Source organism: Cetorhinus maximus, chromosome 28 (genome assembly GCF_964194155.1).
Source record: "Cetorhinus maximus chromosome 28, sCetMax3.hap1.1, whole genome shotgun sequence".
Classification (NCBI taxonomy): domain Eukaryota; kingdom Metazoa; phylum Chordata; class Chondrichthyes; order Lamniformes; family Cetorhinidae; genus Cetorhinus; species Cetorhinus maximus.
In genome coordinates this window covers 27,430,346-27,454,796 of record NC_135906.1, presented here as the reverse complement: position 1 = coordinate 27,454,796, position 24,451 = coordinate 27,430,346, and the positions used below count along the sequence as shown (strand labels likewise).

The 24,451-nt window shown below is 43.9% G+C and overlaps 1 protein-coding gene across 4 annotated transcripts in view; it reads left to right on the top strand.

The window, feature by feature from the left end:
- Positions 1-12,985: 12,985 nt before the first annotated feature.
- The window catches only part of LOC144668966 (SWI/SNF-related matrix-associated actin-dependent regulator of chromatin subfamily A member 4), a 75,066-nt gene continuing 63,600 nt past the window's right edge, over positions 12,986-24,451 (top strand). For all 4 annotated transcript variants that reach the window (XM_078531480.1, XM_078531479.1, XM_078531478.1 and 1 more), the window contains exons 1-6: positions 12,986-13,245; positions 15,690-15,822; positions 16,939-17,313; positions 18,644-18,742; positions 21,065-21,323; positions 22,194-22,320. In XM_078531480.1, coding sequence (XP_078387606.1) covers positions 13,024-13,245; positions 15,690-15,822; positions 16,939-17,313; positions 18,644-18,742; positions 21,065-21,323; positions 22,194-22,320 — 1,215 coding nt within the window. In that variant the 5' untranslated portion in view covers positions 12,986-13,023. The remainder of the gene's footprint in view (positions 13,246-15,689; positions 15,823-16,938; positions 17,314-18,643; positions 18,743-21,064; positions 21,324-22,193; positions 22,321-24,451) is intronic.

The following is a 24,451-nucleotide window of genomic DNA, read 5'->3' as shown; positions in this document are numbered from 1 at the left end:
TTCAAGAAAGGAGGGAGAGAGAAAACAGGGAACTACAGCCAGTTAGCCTGCCAGCAATCATCCAGAAAGCACCTCCTTTAGCCAGTATCACTACAATTCACACCTCTTTGTCCTTTTGTTCGTGATATTTTGTCAATCTCTCCTTTGCCCCCACCTATCTCTGGCCTTCTATCCAGCTTCACCTGCTCTTCCCCCCTTAGTATAAATTTCATCACATTTTTACTTCTCTTTAGCTCTGAAGACCTGTCATACAGACTTGAAACGTTAACTCTTTTTTTTCTCCACAGACCTGCTGAGTTTTTCCAGCATTTTCTGTTTTTGTTGCTGGAATCTATTATTAAGGAAGTTTTAACAATACACTCAGAAAAGCACACTATGATTAGAGCAAGCCAACATGGTGTTATAAAAGGGAAATCCTGTTTGACAAATTTATTAGAGTTTTTTAAGAATGATAGATAAAAGGGAACCAGTAGATGTAATATACTTGGATTTTCAAAAGGCATCCAATAAGGTGCCAATCAAAAGGTTAATTCACAAGATATATTTGCATGGATAGAGGATTGGTTAATGGACAAAGAAACAGATCAGGAATAAAAGGAGCATTTTCAAGTTGGCAAGCTGTGACTAGTGGAGTGCTGCAAGGATCAGTGCTGGGATCTATGCTATTTACAATCTATTGATGAATTAGATGAAGAGAGAAAAGTACCTATGTTTGCTGATGGTACAAAGCTGTGAGGAGGACACAAGGAGACTACAAAAAGATATAGAGAGGTTAAGTGAGTGGGCAACTAAGTGGCAGATGGAGTAATGTTTGGGGAAGTGTGAGGTTATTCACTTTGGCTGTAAGAATAGAAAAGCAAAATAATTTTTTTAAAAAGGCATGAAATTTGTAAATGTTGATGTTCGGGGAGAGTTGGGTGTAGTCGTACAAGGGACATAAAAAGTTAGCATGTAGTTATAGCAAGCAGTTAGGAAAGCAAACGGCATGTTGGCATTTATTGCAAGGGGATGTGAGTACAAGGATAAAGAAGTCTTGCTACAATTGTACAGGGTTTTGGTGGGACCATATCTGGAGTACTCTGTACAGTTTTGGTCTCCATATTTAAGGAAGGATATACTTGTATTGGAGGCAATACAGCGAAGGTTCACTAGATTGAACAACTCTCACATCCCAGGAACCAATGATGGAAGGCTGTGTAAATTGGGTCTGTATTCTCTGGAATTTAGAAGAATGAAAGGTGACCTTATTGAAACATTCAGGATTATAAACGGGCTTAACAGAATGGACACTGAGAGGTTTTTCCCCTATGCTGGGGAATCTAGAACAAGGGGCCACAGTCTCAGAATAAGGGACTAATCATTTAGGACTTGAGATGAGGAGAAATGTCTTCACTCAAAGGGTTGTGAATCTTTGGAATTCTCTACTCCAGAGGGTTGTGGATGCTCCAACATTTTAAGGCTGAGATAGGCAGATTTTTGGTCTCTTGGTGCATCAAGGAATATTGGGAAGTGGGTGGAAAAATGAAATTAAAGCCAAAGATCAGTCTTCATCATATTGAATGGCGAAGCTGGTTCGATGGGCTGTATGGTCTTTTCCTGTTTCTATTTCATATGTTCTTGGAGTCTGTTGCCATGGCAACAGGGAAAATGGTTTTAAAAAAGTCTTGCTAGGCCTCTAATGTGGCTCATGTAATCTTCAATTGAAACAATGGATACATTGAAGTATTGCTCAGAGTTTTTTCTGGGAGCTGGGACAATTACACTTACAAATTAGTGTCCTGGGCCCAACCATCTTCAGCTGCTTCATCAATGACCTTTCCTCCATCATGAGGTCAGAAATGGGGATGTTCGCTGATGATTGTACTATGTTCCGTACCATTTTCAACTCCTCAAATACTGAAGCAGTCCATGTCCATATGCAGCAAGACCTGGATAACATTCAGTCTTTGGCTAATAAGTGGCAAGTAACATTTGTGTCACACAAGTGCCAGGCAATGACTATCTCCAACAAGAGAGAATCTGACCATCTCCCTTTGGCATTCAATGGCATTACCATCGCTGAATCCCCACCTATCAACATCCCAGGGGTTACCATAGACCAGAAACTGAACTGGACCAGCCACATAAATATTGTGGCTATAAGAGCAGGTCAGGCAACTAAATAAAAAGGGTGTGGCCTCCTTCAAAAGCAAGCACGTCGGAGGCAGAGAGAAAATGTAAGGAGAGGAAATTCTGAACCAACAGCCTGTCCAAAATTCAAATCCCTCGGTATCTTGTATTAGTTGCAGCAGAACCTTCTGAGCGTAGATTAACCTTAGCAGGTACCTACATACCCACTGGAACCCCACCAAAAACCCCAGGTGATGGATATGGTCATCTTTGCCTCGAAGGACAAACAACAGATCATTATAAATTGGAAACTATTTCTACCAGTTGAGGAATCTAGGACTAGGGGATATAGCCTAAAAATTAGAGCCAGGCTTTTCAGAAGTGATGTTATGAAACACTGGTACATGCAAAGGGTTGTAGGTTGGAACTCTCTTCCGCAAATGCCAGTTAATGCTAAATCAGTTATTATTTTTAAATATATGATTGTGGACTTCTGATAGCCAGAGAGATTTGGGGCAAAGGTGGGCAGTTGAAGTTAGGTCACAGATCAGCCATTGAATGGCTGTACTGATATGAGGGAATAAATGGCTTCCTCCTGTTCCTATGAAACAATCTTTTCCCCAGTCAAGAACTGGCCCAACTTCCTCTTGAAGGCCCACAAAAAGTCAGCACACACTGCCACAGTCAGTAATGTATTTGAGAGAGGAAAGAAGCAACTGACATCCCAGTTAATTCCTACTCTGACACACTTTAAACCCATCGGTGCAAGCATTTGCCCAATGAAACAGGTCTTCCAATGTCACTATTTATGTGGACCATTTCTGTTTTGTTCTCTCCTCCCCTGAAGCTGCCTCTTAGTTCATGCTGGAGCACAGCTTCCCCCAACCACTGACAGCACCAGAGGTACCGGGCCTCATGAGCCTAGTGTGTGAGCCAGTTGCCTATCAGCAGGTATCGCAGTCCAGACCAATCCTAATTATAACTCCCCTCCCCACTGACCTAGTGCTGCCCCAGCTGAGATCAGCTTGTTCAGCACATTGCACACCTGGCACCTGCAGAGCAGTGTGACTTAGTACCAAACCCCAGGAAGTGCCTTCCCTCATTTTAAGCCATCATGAAAACGTGCATGCAGTGTAGATTTCCATCCTGTTACAGGTTGGCCTAGACACACTGTTTCCATATGAAGAGTAATTTCCTGTTAACTGGAACTTGCTCTTCATTCTCTTGCAGCCTTTGTGTCATTGTAGCTCAGATGTAGGAGTAATGCTAACCATTTACTATGGGATCTGCCTGCTGGCCAGCCTCACTGGATCTGGCAAGTTTATTTTGGAGCTTCTGACATCTCCGTGAGACAAGCATGGCAAGAATTAGCGGGCAAATACCCCCACAAAACCCAGTTTAAAAGCAGTTTGAAGGGGCAGAATCTGAACAGGCTAATATCGGAATAAACCGTGCGCTGCTGGCCCAAGCATAGGTATCTCCCTGTAGCCCCCTTTGCCTCTGAGCTAGAAGGCTGTGAGTTCCAATGCTCCAAGGACTTGAACACGTGTTGCTGTCTGACACTCCACCGCAGCACTGAGGGTGGGGTGAGGGGGAGGGGTGGTTGCTGCAATGTTGGGTGGTTTGCATGAGATGTTCTAACAAAGGCCTGCCATCTGTTGAGCTGGATTTTAATCTTCGGGCACTTTCTGTAGAAGAGTTCTTGATGTCCTGGCCAATATCGGCTACTGCTAAAATAGTGACTACAGTTTATGAGTAATTCATTAGGGTTCTGAGGAATTGCAAGTCTTCTTTCTATAGGTGGTGATAAGACCTTTTCAATTAGACTGTGATTAATGACAACATTGGAAAATGAATTTTTAGGTCGTCACCTAAACAAAAGGCTATGTTTTGGGTATGTAAATGTATATATGAAACCACAAGAACACATTTAGTTCAGAGATCTACATTGAATAAATTGTTGAAAGCCCACAAGATAGTTTGAATAATTGTGAATATCTTTGCTGTAGAACAGAGGGTTAACTTACCACTGGAACCAAAAGTTTGACAGGCCTTTGTCTCGATGCACTGCTTATTATCAGTTTGGGTGTGGCTCAGGGTATCCCATTCAGAATTCAGACTCTTCTTGCTGATGGAGAGAGATACCACCTCAACATTGAACCCAGTTAAACATCAGCCTGTCCAGATGGGCACTGAAGAAGAGTTGGGAGTTCTCCCAGTGTCATGGTCAGCATTCATTCCTCAGCCAATGCAACCAATACAGACCTACTGGTCATTTCCCTCGTGGCTAAATGTGGGATCTTTCTGTGTGCAAAATGGCTGCTGTGTTTGGTTAGATCACTATCTTTATCCAGACGTTACATGTTGGCTAAACCTGTGCTCAACGATAGAGATGATAGTCCAACCCATCAACATCCCCTCCTTTCCTTCCCACATCAGCAGGTACAATGCTTACTATTACTTTACAGATACATCTTCAGCAGTGGGAGAGAATTTCTGTGCAGGGTCGAGGGTCTCGATCTCCTGCTGTAACTTCACCAGAAGGTTGGCAGAAACTCTGATTAAGCGGCATAAAGAGCTGCTTACAGCATTTCTCCAGCCATCTTCCACTAACATTGTGAGGAGAATCCCCTTGAAAATCTACCCCTGTATATTTTATAAATATCAGCCTCAAATTAAAGGGTGGATTACCTCTTTTAACATACGAACGTATGAAATACAAATTAGGAGCAAGAGTAGGCCAATCGGCCCCTCAAGCCTGCTCCACCATTCAATAAGATCATGGCTAATCTGATTGTAACCTCAACACCACGTTTCTGCCTACCTCTGATAACCTTTCACCCCGTTGTTAATCAAGAATCTATCTAGCTTTGCTTTAAAATATTCAAAGACTCTGCTTCCACCACCTTTTGAGGAAGAGACTCACGACCCTCTGAGAGAAAAAATTTCTCCTCATCTCTGTCTTAAATGAGCGACCCTTTATTTTTAAACAGTAACCCCCAGTTCTAGATTCTCCCACAAGAGGAAACATCCTCACATCCACCCTGTCAAGACCCCTCAGGGTCTTAAAGGTTTCGATCAAGTACCCTCTTACTCTTCTAAAGTCCAGTGGATACAAGCCTAACCTGTTTAACCTCTACTCATAAGGCAACCCGCCCATTCCTGGCATTAGCCTAGTAAACCTCTGAACTGCTTCCAATAGTCAGGTGAAGTGAAGTATGAATGCTCCAGTGTGGTAACATTGCATCTCGTCAACTTGTGGTGTCATTGACTCTCACTTCTATTAGTTCTTGTTCAGCAGCTCTAGACAATCCGAATAAATGTTTTTGAAACTTTGCTGTATCCATTTTTGGAAAGAAAGACTTGTGTTAATACGGTGTTTCCCAGAAATGTGCAGACTAGGCAGATTCAGTGTGTCACTGAGAAGTGCAGAGACTATTATATAGACAAACGCTGTGACCATTTTGTGTACAGCAAGATCCCCGAAACCCATACTCTGGTGAATGACTAGTTTTTGGTGGCATTTACTTCGAAGGAATGTTTTGGAAGAGGGGCTCCTTTGGAACATTGCATTGCGATCTATGTCATTCTTCTGACCAAACAGACATGGTACAGTGTCTCAACTCAAGGACCGCAATTCCAAATTCTCTCAGTGCTCCACTGGATTGTCAGCCTAGATGAAGCGCTCCTGGCCTGCAGTGGTCCAACCAAGGTCCTTGAGCTGAAAAATGAATCCTCAGCAGTTTACGAATCTTATCCAATCTCTTGCTGAGTTCTAACCCTATTACTTCTTATGGTAGGATGGTGGTTAAGTTACTAGACCATTAATCTCAGGGCCTGGGTAAATGATGTGGAGATATGAGTTCAACTCCCAATTAAATAAAATATGGATTAAAAAGCTATTACTAGTAATGGTGACCATAAAACCACTAGATTATCGTAAAAGCCAATCTGGTTTACTATTGTCCTTTGGGGAGGGAAATCTGCCGTGCTTACCCGGTCTGGCCTACATGTGACTCCAGGTCCACAGCAATGTGGTTGACTCTTAACTGCCCTCTGAAATGGCCTAAAAAGCCACTCAGTTATATGCAAAAGGTGGCTCATCACCATCACCTTCTTGAGAATAATTAATGATGGACAATAAAAGCTGATCTTGTCAACAATGCCCATACCCTGTGAATGGATAAAAAAACATTAGGGTACATCCAGTGGGACTGGTAGAAAACCAGATTACAATCAGCCCAACTTGCCCCCATGCAGTTCTTGGATGACCAGTTTACAAAGTACATGCAAGGGACCTGGGCTCAGGTCTGGTGCCACTCCACTGGGGAGCTTTGTGAGAAAGACAGGGAGCTAAAGACAAGCAAGAATAACTTCATGAGCGGGGTAAAAATAGGAACCAGCTGGTGGGTAGCAAGCAGCCTACTGATGTGGAATCTGGGGTTCATTTAATTAAAATTTCCATCTGAGCGACCAGCAATTTGTGTTCAACAGGCAAATTCCACTCTCCGAATCTCATTTATTCCCTTGCCTTACGGCAGCTCGTTACAAAGGCAGCGAGTGAAACAATCTGGGTATTTTTAGCGCTTGGTGGGAAAGTGCAAAGCTCGGTCAACCCACACTGGCTAAGCTACGCACAGCCCACACTTCCTGTGACAGCTGGAGATGTTTGCAGCGGGATTGCATTGCCGAAACAATTAGTTTGAAAAAAAAGAGAGAAAACTGGTTAACTAACTCACCACCTGCGATGGCTTGCGCAACAGCACTTTATTTGCAGAAAAAAAGGCTTAATTATCTTTCGAGTTGATCTGCCATGGTTGCTGTGACATTATGCTCTTTTTGAAATTAGGAACTTGCAGCAGGGAATAAAGCTAAGAATAGCCTAAGTGAAGGAAAGAGAAGGACGTTCAGAAGGGAGGTTTTGTTTTTGCTGTGAGGTTGCTGCTCTTGGAAAGCAATGAACTGAATACCTTCATATATTTACCCATTGGGGAGGGGAGGGGTACCAGTACATTGAGGCTTGGGTGCGGAAGGTTGCACACTGTGCTCCCACCTACCCTTGTCCTTACCATTGGGGCATGTGGCATATTGGGGAGTGTGTCACTCTGTGTCTGCTTCCTGCCCCTCCCCCTATTTTTTTTGGGGGTGGGGGAATGGGGTAGAGGGGTGAAGTGATAGTAATTAGCCACATGAAAGAAATCTGAAGGAGCAAGACTTCTGTTGCTACCCTGAGCTTCATCATGCTGGGCCATAGAGGCCTCCTGCTCGTGAGGAAGAGGCTTTACCAGCTTGGTATCCTGTTGGTGGAGTTGCCATGTTTGAAGATAGCACTCTGACCCTTCCTAATCATCTTGCAGTCAGTACTCAGTTTAAATACAACTCGCATCCCCAGGCTAGTGATTACAGATCAAAGGTACTTCATTGGCTGTAAAGCACTTTGAGACATCCCAACGTCATGAAAGGCACTATATAAACGCAATTCTTTAAGGTGCCTTGAGGCTGTCAGAACACCCTTATTTTGTCTCCACCCTTCCCCCACATGCATTTACAGAAGTCTGCTATCTTAAAAGAAAGAAAAACTTGTATTATATAGTGTTTGTCCAGACCACCAGATATCTCAAAGTGCTTTACAGAAACACAGCAGCCAATTTGCACACAGCAAACACCCGTAAACAGCAGTGTGATAATCAGATAATCTGTTGTGATTGAGGGATAAATGATGTGTTTGAGGGATAACTATTGCAGGAGAGAAGGGGAGAATGCCCCTTCTCATCCACTCAAACAGGTAGATGGGGCCTTGGTTTAACCTCTCATCCAAAAGATGGCATCTCTCAACAGTGCAGCACACCATCAATACTGCACTGGCCTTGATTTTATTACTTAAGACTGGAGTGGGATTTTTTAATGGGCTTTGTCTGTATAAACCGAACTGGTTCACCAATGTTTTTCAAGGACGGAAACCTGCCATCCAACCCAGTCTGACTTTCATGTGTCTCCAGACCTACACATTCTGCATGAATCAGAATGCTCACCACTTTCTCCTCAGAAGCCCTTCTCAGGGCGGCTGGGAATGAGCTCTGGATGCAGCCTTGCCCACAATCTGTGAACAAGTGTGGGAGGGAGCTCAGACTTCAGACCTCCAGGAGGCGATGGTGTAGTGGTATGGTTGCTGGACTAGTAATGCAGAAATCCAACATAATGCTCTGGGGACCTGGGTTTGAATCCTGCCATGGCAGATGGTGGGATTTCAATAAAAATCTGAAATTAAAAGTCTAATGATGACCATAAAACCATTGTTGATTGTTGTAAAAACCCATCTGGTTCACTAATGCCCTTTAGGGAGGGAAATCAGCTGTCCTTACCTGGTCTGGCCTACGTGTGTTGTGCGGTTGACTCTTAAATTAGGGAAGGGCAATAAATGCTGGCCTATGCCCACATCCCATCAATAAATAAAAAATAACTTAAAACACTCTCTGTTCTTGCATTATTGGAGCACATCATTGCAGCATCTCAGTGTTCCACGTACAGCACATGATGTTGAAATGCCATACAGTATCTGTAGTTACCCAGTGGAGGTTTTGTGCGCAGCAAGATTCCACAAGCTGGCAGGAGGCAGTGTTGCTGAGGGTTTGCCATATGTACGGCCAGTTGATCTGCTTTTGGGTGGTATTCGTTGAGGGAGGAAAAATGGCCATGCTCACTTGGCTCTTTATCAAATAGTGCCATTGGCCAGGCAAGGCCTCTATTCGGTGTCTCACAGAAGGGCAGCTCTTGCAACATTCCTTCAGTAGTACCAGTGTGAATTACGTCCTTTTCAGGATTTGAACCCACAATCTTTAGACTGTGAGGCAGCAGTGCTGCAAACTGAGCCATGGTACCACTTTACATTAATCCCTCACTAATAGAGAAACAGAATGAGGCAACCTTGGCATGCTTCTTACAAAAGAAATGGCTTCATAAAATATGTATGTTAATATAAATCCCTTAAATAAAAACTGTCTGAATACATCATGACACTTTTGTCCAGCCCCTAAAGGTTTTCTAAGACCTTACTCTTCCTGCTTACCCTAGTTTCTAAGGTGTTTTGGCTCCTTACTGTCCTGCAATTGAGCTAGTACATGCTGCAAAATTCCTGCTAAAGGAAATCCCATCCTGTTTCATCTGACCAGAGTGTTCTGTTGGAGACAGCAATCTCACCAGGTCTCTAACAGTAGTCCCAACTCTGGGTAATCTCCACAACCCTGCGCGATGTGTGTTAATCTCACTGAGTCAGCATCGTCTTGGGATGCCTACTAGTACTATGTGAAGACTTGGTAGTTTTCTGATTATAAGGCTTCCATCTTTCTTTGCCCTTCTCCCCGCCAAACTAAGTATTTTTTTCATTTTTCCAATAGTTTTCCTCCCCTCTCCTAAAGACACTGGTGGGTAAATTTGACATTATGCCATAGTGTAAACAGATGTTAGAGAGCCGCCAATCTGTTTTACATCTCTCCTGATTTTTATTCCCATTAAAGTCACTCCATTTCTGATTTGTTGTCCCTGATTTATGCCATCACAGACAAAATTATCTAACCCCAACCTAACTACCCCTGGGGTACAGCTCCCTCTCCTCTTCTAAAAAGAATGAAAGACTTGCATTTATATAGCACCTGATTGCAGCATGTCCAAAAGTGCTGTACACCCAATGAAGTACTTTTGAAGGGTAGTCAATGTTGTAATGTGGGAAAGGCAGTTGTGCACAGCAAAGCTTCCACAAACAGCAATGTGATAATGACCTGATAATCTGTTTTAGTGATGTTCATTAAGTGCTGAATATTGGCCTGGACACTGGGGATAACTCTCCTGCTTTTCTTCAAAATAGAGCCATGGGATCTTCCACCTAAAAGGACAGATGGGGCCTTGGTTTAACACTTCATTGAGAAATGGCCCCTCCCAACATTTCCTCAGTACTGCACTGAAGCATCAGCCTTGATTTTTATTTTCAAGTCCTGGAGTGGGACTTGAACTCACAACCTTCTGACTCAAAGGAGAGCATGCTACCAACTGAGGCATAGCTGACACATTAGTGGTGCTAACTCTCCCTGAGTTCAGTTCCCCATCTCCTGAAGATACTATCTCTCCCTAGGTTACAGCTCCCTCCCTTCTACCAGCACTGACTCCTCCTGGGTTACAGATTCATGGATACTCAAATGGTCATTCTTCATGTGTGAGCCTAGACAGCAAGTGTCCATGGACTATTAGGCCATGGGAAGCATCACAACTGAGCCCCATCCTGTCCTCACCAGTCACTTGGGAAATAAGGGTATAAAGGGATTTGAATAAAAGACAAAAATGGGATTAAAGAGATAAAGTGCTACCAGTGCAGGCTCAATGGGCCCAACAGCTGACCCTATTCTTATCGCCCTGTTCTCGTATCACATCTATGTGCCAGCAGTTATGAACAGGAGTTTCCGGAGAGTGATCAGCAGTGATCGATCTTGCCTTTCCCCTGGACAGTGATGCTGAAGCCCATTTTAACTCCGCCCCCACTCCCGGTTAAGATCCTACTAACTCCCCACCTCACTATAAGCTCAGCATTGCCTTGGAGTGCTGGGCTTCTCACATTCTTCAAATTCCCCCCCTCATTCCTGACTCAAGTCAGGCTGAATAATTCAGTTGACAGTTGCATTTATTTTTGCCTATGCCTTGAGAGAGCGCAGAAACCTGCCCAGGATTCACTGGCCTGCCCTCCCCTTCATAACGATTATGAACGAGATACAAATGCTGCCTGAAGTGTATTTGTCTGGCAACCCACATGTCAGTTTTAATTCAGGCCAAGCACTGTACAGTTGGCTCCACATCAGCACACACCTAATCTAATCACTGAATTCCAATCTACCAAATCACTTCCCATTCTCTCCCATTATGTAGAATTCCAGTGCAATAAATTATTTCCCACTCCGGGCCCCTATCACATCCTGATCCCAGAACAATGCTTCTCCCCAATTATTGCATGCTTTCAACACACTGAGTATAATCAGTACCCTGTCTAACCTCACCCGACAGCCACAGAATTAGAATCTAATCTTCCACAGTAATGCATTCTTCTGAGAACTAATGACTGCATGCATGGTTGAATAATTGAAGTGTTCAGAAGTGATGACAGTCCTTTTGAAATGCACATAGTTTCTATCATATTTGACCATTTAAAACCTTTTACTTCCCCCCACTCTCCTGTCCCTGTACCTCTCGAAGGCATGAATTGTTCGATTATGCTGCTGTGACATTGTGCTACGTTAAAGGCGCTATATAAATGCGAATTGCTGGTGTTGCCACATGCTGTGGTGAGCTTCCACTCATGTACAGTTCCACTACTGTCATGGGTCTACTCGAGTGCAGTTCTGCTGCTACATGGTTGCATAGTTGTCAATGGTGCCTTACCTAATTGGTCATTCTTCATGCAGGTTGACAGTGAGTTACTATTCAACTTGAGGGTGCATCATAAATAAACCAAAAATGGCAGGAGAATAAAATGTCAAGAGAAGTCCATATGACAATTTTTATCCTCCAATTTTTTTCACACGCTGGAATGGTATTGGTCATCTATTTTGTGTCTGTCAGAGCATCCAGCCTTTAGGGGGGCAATTGAGACCCTATTTGATCCCATTAGACTGCAATGTCAAGTTTCATACAAAAGCAGTAGGTGGTAAACAATAGGCAATGCTCAACTGACCACTGATTAACAGATCAAACAGGCCTAGAAAATAAAAGAACTTGCATTTATATAGCATCTAACAAAATCTCAGGACGTCTCATAGCACTTTGTAGCCATTGAGATGGTAGTGTAGTGTAGTGTACTGGTAATGTTATTTATCTAGTAACCCAGAGGCTCAGACTAATTCTCTGGATATCTGAGTTCAAATCCCACTACTGCAGCTGGTGGAATTTAAAATTCAGTTAATTAATAAATCTGGAATTAAAAAGCTAGTTTCAGTAATGGTGACCATGTGAAACCAGTAGATTGTTGTAAAAATCCATCTGGTTCACTAATAACCTTCAGAGAAGAAAATATGGTATATGTGTGACTCCAGACTCTCACACTATGGATGAGTTTTAACTGTCCTTTGAAATGGCCCAGCAGGCCACTCAGTTAGAAGACAGCTCTCCCCCTCAAGGACAATTAAGGGTGAGATCCAAATGCTGGCCTTGCCATCAACGTCACAACCCATGAAAGAATTTTAAAAAGTACTTTTGAGCTGTAGCCACTGTTATAATTTAGGAAACTTGACGGTCAACTTGCGCACAGCAGGCTCTCCCAAACAGCAATGTGACCAGGTCATCTGTTTTTATTGATGTTGGTTCATTGAATAATGCAGCATAGAAGGAGACCATTCAGCCCATCGAGTCTGCACTGGCCCTTTCAGAGAGCAGCCCATTAAGTCCCACTCCTTTTCTCCCCATATCTCTGCAATTTTTTCTTCTGCAAATATTTATTCAATTCTATTTTGAAAGCTGCAATTAAAGCTACTTCCATCCATCCACCACCCTATCAGGCTCAGGCAATACTTTCCAAACCTAACCACTCGTTCCTTAAAAGGTTTTGTCTCATGTTGCCTCTGGCTCTTTTGCCTACACTTTAAATCTGTGCCCTCTCGATATCGACCCTTTAGCCATTAAAACGGTTGCTCTTTATTTACTCTATCTAAACCCTTTGTGATTTTAAGCACCCCTACCAAATCTCTTCTTCACCTTCTCTGCTCCAACATTGGTCAGGACACTGGGAGAACTCCCCTATTAGAATTCAGAGTCCTCAAGTCAAGCAATCAGACACTCAAAGCAAGGCATGACAGGCAGGGATGGAGATAAATACATCGGGTAACCTGCATCTTTTTATTGAAGGGTGGACGACCAATTATCAAAGAGCGCTGCTGAAAGATGTCAACTCCGGATCCTCCAATGGGAGGCACCCCTCGCCCAGGCCCCTCACCAGGACCTGGGCCTTCTCCTGGATCAATGCTAGGTCCCAGCCCTGGACCCTCGCCTGGCTCTGCACACAGTATGATGGGACCAAGCCCAGGTCCCCCATCTGCTGGCCATTCCATGACTCCACAGGGGCCTGGAGGTTACCCTGCAGAAAGCATACACCAACTTCATAAGGTAGCGTGGTGTAAATTTCTATGAAAGTCTTTACTCTTGTGATGAAACTGTAGTGTGTGTTAGAAAGTAATCTTTTAAAAAAGTGTTTAAAAGCAAAGGAAAAAAACACTAATGAGGCTAGACTGATGATTTGTTTGACTTGGTGAACTAGTTCCAGTATTCCTGGTCAGATTTTTGTAGTGTACAGCGTAGGAGGCCATTCATGCCGTGCCAGTTCATTGAAAGCAATGCAATCAGTGGCACTCCCCTGCTGTTCACCCATAGCCTGACAAATGCTTCCTTTTATCCGGATTCCTGACTCTCGCCCTTATCGATATGGTTAATGACCATTGCTTTCCTCAGCTTTCTCTCCTCACCCTCCTATGCTGCAAATACACTCCCTAGATTCTCCTCCCTGAATCCTACCTGCATTGAAATCGTGACTGCTCAATCACAGCCTCTCCAGGAGGCCACTCCCTGGAATACCTCACCTCTTTCTCTCACAGTCTGAAGGCTTTAAAAAGGCCAGGCCTGACTAAACCCAACCACAATGCTTTGCATAATCTCCAATCTTCACCTAGTTTTTTAACCATGTTGATTATTTTGCACTATACTCCTAATCTGTCCATAAAATTCTCAATAGGAAACCATTTTCAGTTTGGCCCCAATAGCCCAATAAAATGACTTTTGCTAATTCTCAGGGTGAAAGGAGGAGTTTTTTAAGACGATTATAGTTGACATGACCTCTGCTGGCTGTTGCTTAGGTATAAGCAGTAATGCCCCAATCAAACCTTGCTGAATATCACAGAGAGGGCAGTGAATATCACAGAGAGGGTAGATAAGATTTCTTCTTAAAGCAGCGAATTGTTGTAATCTGGAAAGTGCTGCCCGAAAGGGTGGTGGAAGCAGTGGTAACTTTCAAAAGGGAATTGGATACATATTTGAAAGGAAAACAGTTGCAGGGCTATGGGGAAGAGAGGGAAGTGGAACTAATTGGACATTTCTTTCAAAGCGCTAGCAAAGGCATGATTGGCTGAATAACCTCCTGTGCTGTAAAATTATATGAATTTTGTATTATATGAAATTGTAAGCAATATTCTATACAATGTCAGTTAGATTCAATAAATCTATCTATTATCAGCCTCTGAGACAGGGCACAAAAGTGTAATAATCTGCATGCAAAACCCCTTATTACATTTCTTGCACCCAATCTCCCCATTTAACACTACTTCATGTACCACTTTCCTACGCTGTATAACTTCCGACCCAAAACTTCTACCTGTATAAAATGCTGCCTCACTGCATAATATATCTATGTATTCCTTCAGCCACAACCCTCTGCATAATATCCCTATATACACCCTTGTATACAGGGCCCTATGCAGCCAACCTCCACCACTGGGGCCTCAGTATAAACCTCCTATGCACTTGTGGAAAGACGCAAACAATGCTTCACACTGCTGAAGAGTGTCCCCGCTATATACTAAGTGACGGACTAATCACCTTAAACTCAGCAAATGGGGAGGATATTGCTTGGCTTCAGGGATTTGCATTCACTAAATAAATAAAACAATACAAATATTGTATATGTATAACATCCTGATAAGCATCAGTTCCCTCTGTATGATTAACTAAACTATCATACCCACACTCTGTATGACACCCCGATATATGACATCCCTCTGTGTAGCACCCAAATACACTGCATCCCTTTGAGTAGCACCCTGCTTTGCATCAGTTTCCTCTCTATAGCACCCTGATACTCCACTCCCTCTGAGTAACACTGTAATACACCACACCCTTCTGTGTAGCACTCTGATATACCATGGCTCTTGGAAAAACAATATCTGTTATCATACTTCTCTAGTTATACCAGTTTCTCTGTTGTTTGGCTTGCAATATCTGCTACAGGGTCAGTTCCTGCTTTTCTTTCTGCTTTAATGGCATCAAACAGTTAAGTTCTGCTGCATTCTACTCCTTAGTACTCTGTAACTCAGTGTCAGTGGTGTTCGAAAGGCTGACTTTGACATTTCTGCTGAACCCTCTTCGAATCCATGTGCAGTAAGCAGGATTCTTTGTGTTAATCAGCGGCGGCAGGCTGCTGAGAGGCAGGCTCCATAGGAAGCCTGTCAATTGCACCTTATCTCCTGATTTCAGCAGCTCCCCTCGTGTTAATGGTCCCATCATGTGCATGTATTGTGCAGTTCTTACCAGCCATTTGTAATGCGGAGACCTTCAAGGCACCTGCTACAGCTCAGTGCTCAGGCTGCTGGGTTAATCACAGCTAAATCCCAACCCCCTCCCCTGTCCCATTGCATCTGTTTCCCTGAGAGTTTTGTCCACAGAACGCCAGAAGACTGTGACATTAATGGATTGCACATTTATGGGTACAGGCTGTGTACAGTAATTGCAGTTCTCTGCCAGCTGAAGGGAAATGCTGCCTCCAACATCTTTTCTCTTTGCAGGCGATGGAATCGATGCATGAAAAGGTGATGCCTGATGACCCGCGTTACAGTCAGATGAAATCTATTGGCATGAGGTCAGGCGGACACAGTGGCATGGGTCCACCACCCAGCCCCATGGACCAGCATTCACAAGGTAACAGGCTTTGCTTCGATGCAAAGCTTTTTATTTTGTTTTAATAAAAAGAATAATTTGATTGCGAATGATATTATTTTCGCACCTCTTGCCTTAGGCACCGCATACTAACCCACTTAAAAACAAATAAATGATTGACCAGCTGCTGGCCTCTATCAGCAACCACTGCCTGGAGTAAAGGGACTGCAGACTGAAGGGACTTCCCTGCATCTGATTTTACTTCCATTTCTTTCCTGTGCAGGAAAGAACTCTGCCGCCTGTATCTCAACTCGTACCATCCCATTCATGCATCACCATCCCCACCCCCAGCTGGGCTTGCTGTCCTTCATTGCTTCCAGATTAAGCAACATCTAGATTTTAACATTTTCAAATCCCACCTTGGCCTCACCCTCCCCACCACCCCCTCCACCCTATCTCTGTAACCTTCTGCAGCCCTACAACCAATGATTTCCCTAGATTTTCCTTGTTGTGGATAGCCTGTGAGCAGCCTGTGCAGCACCTTCACACTTGCTGCACATCTGTCCACTCGCACAGCTTAAAGGGAACACTGCCTACAACCGTCTGAAATCTCTAAACTCATCCAACGCTTTTGCGCATCACAATTTTCATCACCCATCACTGGCTACCGTGCTTTCAGCTGTCTAGGCTTTAAGTTCTGGAATCCTATCCGTAAACCTCTCTGCCCATCTATTTCTCTCCACTCATTTAAAATGCTCTTTAAAATACTTTTGGTCATCTGCCCTAATACCTCTTTCTGAGGATTGTCATCTCATTCTGTTTGGTAATACTCCTGTGAAGCATCTTTTGTTATACTCCTGATAGCTGTTTGGTGAAAGAAGAAACCAGAGCCAGTTTTTACTTGGAATAGATTTATTCACAGAATGAAACATTACAGGTATATATCCCCTGACTCCACTCAACTCTTGTGTCAGTAAGCGTCCCTTTATATATGCTAAGTATCCATCCAATCAATGCCCTCCACCTGTATGTGCTTAACCTCAATCGATACAATTAACACATTGGTCGTTTTATTATGTAAAAGTTCTTTATAAATGCAAGTTGTTGTTTAGTTAGCAGAAAAACAAAGGTTAACCTGTAACAACTCTTCAATTGCAGGTTACCCTTCTCCTCTGGGAGGTGCTGAGCACGCCCCAAGTCCAGTACCTGCTAATGGCCCCCCTTCAGCACCCCCTATGTCTTCTGGACCAGGTGGCGTTCCTATGGATGGTGGGGACCCCCAGACCCTGGGGCAGCAAAACCGAGGACCCTCTCCTTTCAACCAGGGGCAGCTGCATCAGCTGCGAGCACAGATCATGGCATACAAGATGCTGGCAAGAGGTCAGCCCATCCCGGACCACCTACAGCTGGCTGTCCAAGGGAAGAGACCCCCGCCTGGAATGCAGCAGCAGATGTCATCACTACCTCCGCCCTCCAACCCTGGAACTGGACCAGCTCCAGGCCCAGCACCCGGGAACTACAACAGGCCGCTCGGTACCTACCTCTTCACTTACTTTTCCAGTCGCACTCTTAATTTGCATTGATTGTTAGCGTTGGCAGTATAATGCAGACATACTCATGCGAGCGACTGCACAGAAAGACAATTGTGTTTCCCTCTTAAACTCACCAGAGTCTCATCGACCAAGTATTTAATATACCGCAATATCTAGATCTGCATGCAAAACCCTTTGGCTATAGATTTACTGCAATACAAAATGATGAAGAGTTTTGATAGAATAAATAAGGAGAAACAGTTTCCATTGGTAGGAGGGACAGTAACCAGACGACATATATTTGAGATAATTGGGATAATAACCAGGAGGAAGGTGAGGAGAATATTTTTTAAACAGCGAGTTGTTATGATCTGGAATACATTGCCTACTAGGGTTGGGGGGAAGCAGATTCAGTAACTTTCAAAAGGAAATTAGATTATAAATAAAGGGGAAAATTGCTAGGGCTGTGGGGAAAGGGCAGGGGAGTGGGACTAGTTGGATAGCTCTTTCAAAGGGCCAGCACAGGCACAATAAACTGAATGGCCACCTCCCATGTTGAGTGTAAGTGAAAGCCTGATAGTCCCCTTTAACACTACAAACATCAAGCAGAATCTCTCAGTGGGGGTATTAAGAAAAACTGAAAGGGTTGATAGAGAGAAACTATTTCCATTGGTTGGTGAGTTTAGGACTAGAGGATGTAGCCTAAAGATTGGAGCCAGAGCTCTCAGTAGTCAAGTTAGAGAACTCCTCCACATGCAATGGGCAGTTGCTACTGGGACAGTTGTCAATTTTATATCTTCAATTCATGGATTTCAGTTAACCAGAGGTATGAAGGGATGGGAGCAAAAGTGAGTATATGGAGTAAGGTCGCAGATCAGCCATGATCTTATTGAATGGTGGAACAGACTTGAGAGGCTAAATGGCCTCTCCCTATTCTTATGGTGTTTTCTCTGAGTTTATTTTCAATTGTGTAGGTCTCAGTTGTGCAGGGAATGCCGAGGAGGTCCCAGGTTTCTCTCTGCAGGGGTGGAGGGAGGTACAGATTTGAGGAAGCATCATCACCCGAGCAGTTGACATGTTTTGTGTCTTTGTGGTAGCCTGGGACTGGCTGCGCCCCCACTATCTCAGGATGATGTGTGGTCTGGAAGGGATCAGTAAAGCAAGAACCTGCCAAACGTTTTGATGCCAGGAATTGACCATATGCAGGACCTGCCAAAGTATTGTGTTCACACAAGCTTCCCATTGTTTGTCATTATTTCTGATTCTAAAACCATTCCCTCCTGTGCCAGTTCATCCATTTGACTTTCTCTCCCCTCAACCCTATTTTATAGGTATGGGAGGATCCAACATGATGCCTCCAGGACCTGCTGGAGTCAATCAGGGAATGCAGTGCCAGCCTCCTGGTGGCCCCTCGAAACCCTGGCCAGAAGGTAAGCTTCTTTGGTCTTTAGAATTATCAGGAAACCTGGTTGAATGGCCAAGGACTGTAATGCAAGAGGGCACTGAGGGTAAAAATGAAGACTAGATAGAACAGGAAGTAGCGATGGACTGACCTCAAACTTGTGCTCTAAAAGGTGATAGGTGGAAGGGAAGACTGGGGCACTGTGAGGATTTCTACTACTTCTCAGGTCCTGCAAAGGAATAAGTTAGGTCGGGTGCGATAAGTTTGATTTCAATTGAGTGAGGAGGATGGAAGTGTAAAACAGTAGATTTTTGGAGGAACAAGAGTGGGCAGTTCAAAGGAGCACTTTGAAAGGGTTGAATTATGAGGGCAGGTTTTATGAACCTAGCTTGTATTCACTTGTGTAGAGAAGATTGAGGGGTGATCTGCTCAAAGAGTTTAAAATGTTACAAGGATTCGATGGTGTAGATATGCAGAAGTAATTTCTCCTAGAGAAGGAATCAAGAACAAAGTCACACGATCTTAAAGTTAGAATTTAGGCCATTCAGGAGATATCAGGAAGCACTCCTTTCACACTAAGGATGATGGAAAGCAAAAGGCTGTGGATGCTGGGGGACAGTTGGAGCTTTCAAGTCTGAGGTCGACAGGTTTTTGTTGGGTAAGGATATCGAGGAATGTGGAGCAAAGGTGAGTAAACAGAGTTGAGGAGCAAATCAGCCAGGGTCTAATTGAATGAAGGAGCAGCCTCAAGGGACTGAATGGCCTCCCCATGTTCCTATGAAAGCACTGACCAAGAGTAGTGTTGCTTTATATTTGATCAGGAAGATTGGAATAGAAAGAAGGGCCAGGCTGGAAGTGAATTTGTCAAAGACCTAGAGATGCCTCCATATGCTTCTTTAAATTTTATGTGGGAAAAATAAGCTGATACAATTTCCAAAGAGCTGATATGAAGGAGTCAGAAGCAGGCTCTGTCTTCCCTTGACAAACGTGCTGTGATGTGATTTTTTAGTGTTAACCTCAAAACACAAAGTGAGAAGTCACATGACATTTTAAACTAAGAAGTGTTTCTTAACAACCTTGGTATTGACAGGAAGAGCAATCTATGGGGTTTGATTGCTTCCTTTTATTGAGAGTAATGGGCTTAAAATGCTAGTCAAGTGTGGGTCTGGTGATAGCTAGGCTTTATGTCTGATAGCACCTCAGAATGACAATGCTACGTCTTTTTGAAAAGGCAGCGAAAGCCGTACGTGATGTGCTGCCTTTTCAGAACTCTCAAAATAACATTCCAGAGCACTTGACACTCAATGAATTACATTTCAGCCAGGGAACTCTTGTTCTGTAGACAAGAATAGCAGCTAGATCTCACAAACTGAAAGGATCAGTTAATCTGTTTTGGCGGTGTTAGTTGAGGGAGGAGTGTTAGCCAGGAAGAATTCTTTTGATAGGGCCTTGGGAACTTTAATATCCACCTAAACCACCCAGACAGGCAATGTAAAATAGGATTGATGCACACAAGTGGCAATTTTCCTTTGCTATGGAACAGATTTTCTTTTCATCTCCTGTCAATGAAGAACAGGCTGTTATCTGTCTCTGCAGGCAAGATATTTTTTTAAAGTTCACATCAATTTTCTCATTATGATCAAGGCTCACCCATGGGTTGAGTCTTCTGATAACACAGTTCTTCCTCAGAATGCTACTGGATCTTTAATCTTCATGAATGTGTCAGCCGTGGCTCAGTGAGCAGCTCTCTCGCTGTCGTGGGTTCAAGCCCCACTTCAGAGACTTGAGCATGCAATCCAGGCTGATACTCAGTGCAGTACTGAAGGAGTACTGCACTTTCAGAGGTGCCATTTTTCAGATGATGAGATGTTAAACTGAAGCCCTGCCTGTCCTCTCAGGTGGACAATAAAAATTCCACAGCACTATTTGAGGAAAAGCAAAGATGTTCTCCCTAGCGTTCAATGTTTATCCCTCAACCAACATAATTCAATTTAGTGACTGGTCATTATCGCACTGCTGTTTGTGGGAGCTTGCTGTGCACAAGTTAGCTGCCCGTTTCCTACATTAAAACAGTGACTACACTGCAAAATTGCTTCATCAGCTGCAAAGCACTTTGTGAGCTCCTGAGGTTGTGAAAGGCATTGTAGAAATGCGTGTCTTTCATTTTGTTCTGGAATAAAGTTTTAAATCACAAACTTCAAATTCAGACCAAGCTCAGCAGATTTGGAGTGGAGCAGGTCTGGGGGACACCCATTTCCTGGCGAGTGCCAACCAGCCTCAGGTGATCTGGCAGAGGTGGGTAGCATGGTTAATACTTTCCTGTAATTCTCACGACCTTTCTCTCTTTCAGGTCCGATGGCCAATGCTACTGCTCCAACCAGCGCCCCCCAGAAACTTGCACCCCCTCAGCCCACTGGTCGACCTTCCCCAGCGCCGCCTGCAGTGCCCCCTGCCGCCTCCCCGGTGATGCCTCCTCAGACTCAGTCACCAGGCCAGCCAGCTCAGCCAGCCCCTATGGTGCAGCACCATCAGAAACAGAACCGAATCACCCCCATTCAGAAACCACGAGGGCTGGACCCAGTTGAGCTTCTCCAAGAACGCGAGTACCGGTAAGGAGAGGTTAATTCAGGGTGGAATGTTTGTTTGGAGAGTACACTATTCCTGGCCCTGACTTTCATTGGCACGTTCAGGCATCTTAAGTGTTTCCCCCTGGCGTGTTTTAAAATTCTCACCTTTGTTTACAAATCCCTCCATGGCCTCACCCCTCCCTATCTCTGTAATCTTCTTCAGCCTTACAACCCTCTGAGGTCTCGGTGCTCATCTAGTTCTAGCCTCTTGAGCACCCAAAATTTTAATCACTCCACATTGGCACCTATGCCTTCAGCTGCCTAGGCCCTAAACTCTAGAATTCCTTCCATAAACCACTCTCTGTTTTTCTCTCTCCTTTTAAGACTCCTTAAAACATTTCTCTTTGTCTGAACTTTTGGTCACCTGTCCTTATAAGGTTCAGTGTCAAATTTTGTTTGCTAATGCTCCTATGAAGCACCTTGCAACATTTTACTATGTTAAAAGCATTATGTAAATAGAAGTTGCTCTTGTTGAGTATGTTAACTGGGTTCCTGGCACTAGGGGTCCTCCTCGAGCCACCAAAATCTCAAATTCTCCTAGTGGCAGAAGTATAATCCTGCCGTAGGTCAGTGAGTGCACTTTACAGGTCTAACAGTTCTGAGGTGACACTATCTGCAATTTTTACACTTTAATGAACCAGATGAAAAACCTCTGCCTTGCATAATGTGCCCTCTCATTAATGAACTGTTTCAAAAAAGTAGAATTATAATTGCATGTCATGAACACCGTGACCAGTGTTATACTTTATACCTGTGAATTGTGCTGACGAGATCTCAAGATGAAACCTATGTCTTTTAACTATAATATTCAATGTCCAGAATTTCACTGTTGATGTTTGGTTTTGTTGGCAGGCTGCAAGCACGCATTTCCCATCGGATCCAAGAGCTGGAAAACCTCCCTGGCTCACTAGCAGGAGACCTTCGCACCAAAGCAACCATTGAACTCAAGGCCCTGCGGCTCCTTAATTTTCAAAGGCAGGTTGGTATCAGGCCACGAAGGCTTTATTTTCCTTCACATCCCTCTTTGTACCATAACAGTGGCCTTACTGGCTACAAATTTAAAAAAATAAACGAACACAACTGCATGCAATCCAAATACAAAGTCCCTTATGTGAGTTCTATTTAGAAGCAGTGCTACCAGCTCCCCACTGCGTTCCCTCCCACACGCGCACACACACACCAAAATTTTACGGCCCTTCCCACCGGTGGGATTTTCCTTCCTGCCGAAGTCAGTGGAGTTTTGAACATCTCACCGCATTTTACGGCCCTGCCCCTACCACAAAGGGGCCATAAAATTCTGCCTATAATCTCATTTCATTGCCTCACATAGCTTGTGTTTCTAACCTGCACATGACACATTCTCACTCTCCAACCTTGCTGACTTTCACTTCCTGGCCAGTGCAGGCTCTGGACCTTCTGGAACCAGCACACACACAGCCTCACATCCCAGCCCCACAGAGCTGCTCTTCCTGGCCAGCTCCATCTGCTGCTGGCTGCTCTTGCCTCCCTATTGCTGGGCCAGCTCAGAGTTCCTCATTAGCTCTACAAAAAGCCTCACTGATCAATATAGGAGACACGCACCATAGGAACAGGAGGAGGCCAATCAGCCCCTTGAGCCTGTTCTGCCAGTCACAGATCATGGCAGATCCATGACTTAACTCCTTTACCCACCTGTCCTTCTCCCCTTAGACACCCTGAACTTGGCTAACTCCCCTTTTGCCTTTGTCCTTTGGTTAACAGAAATCTATCAGTACAGATTTAAAATTAATTGATCTAGCATTAAAAGCCATTTGCAGAAGAGAGTTCCAAACTTGTACCATCCTTTGCATGTAGAAGTGTTTCCTAACTTCACTCCTGAAAGGCCTGCATCTAATTTTTAGGCTATGTCCCCTAGGCCCAGTCTTCCCAACTAGCAGAAATAGTTTCTCTCTGTCTACCCAATCTAATATCTTGAAAACTTATATCAAATCACACTCTCCACAAACTTGGGTAGATTAACTTCAACTTATACCACCTGTCCTTCTTCCCCCAGACACTCTGAACTTAGCTCATTCCCCTTTTGCCTTTTCTCTGCTTGTCTGCCTGCACACAGGCATTTTATCGAGAGTTAGGATGACAAAAACTTTAAAAGCACATCTCCCACTGACACACGTCAAATGGAAATGTTGGCATAACCATGGCATCCAAATACACAAGTCAGTCACTTGCAGTGGGTTGGGTTGTCCCAGTCCCTGAAAGCAAAGTCCATTCAGAAGGAAGGACCTGCATATATCCACCGTACACCTGACATACCAGATAAAACATTATCTACCCCATCTCCCGGGTGACATTTATAAACTATAAAAGATCATCAGAAAATGAGGCTCCAAGAACCAAAAACAATTGAACCATTATTTAACCACAACAGATCATAGAAGGAAGCCTTTTGGCTCATCATGCCTGTGTTGGCTCCTTGGTAGAGCTATCTGAGTAACCCTACTCCCCTGCTCTTTCCCCATTACCCTGCATAATTCCCTGTTCAAGTTTTTATCCAATTCCCTTTTTGAAATTTACTACTGAATCTGCTTTCCCCACCTTTTCAGGCACTGTATTCCAGATCATAGCAACTAGCTGCATTTAAAAAAAAGTTCCCCTCATTTTCCAGTGTGGACTCGAAGGACCAAATCACCACCTCTTGTGTCATAATGGCTGAATGATCTTACTTCAGGTTCTTTTGTCAATTATCTTAAATCAGTGTCTTTTAGTTATTGACCTTCCCACCAGTGGAAACAGTTTCTCCTTTTTAAGGGCTTTGATGGAGCAAATGATTTTGAACCTGTCCTTAACCTTCTCTGCTCTAAGTAAAACACTACCAGCTTCTCCAGTCTCCCCACATATCTGAAGTTCTTCATCCCTTGTGCAATTCTAATGAATTCTGTCTCTAACCTTTTTTCTGTAAAACACGCCAGGATTAATCCAGAACATTGCAGTACCTGTTTTCCCAGTTCGCTTCCCCATTTGTATTCTCACCACCCACCCCCACCCCACATTTGACCCTCAAACTTCAATGTTCAAAGTTTTGCCTGACTGTGGTTCCACATATGCTGTGCACCCCCCGCCACCGCGGGCCC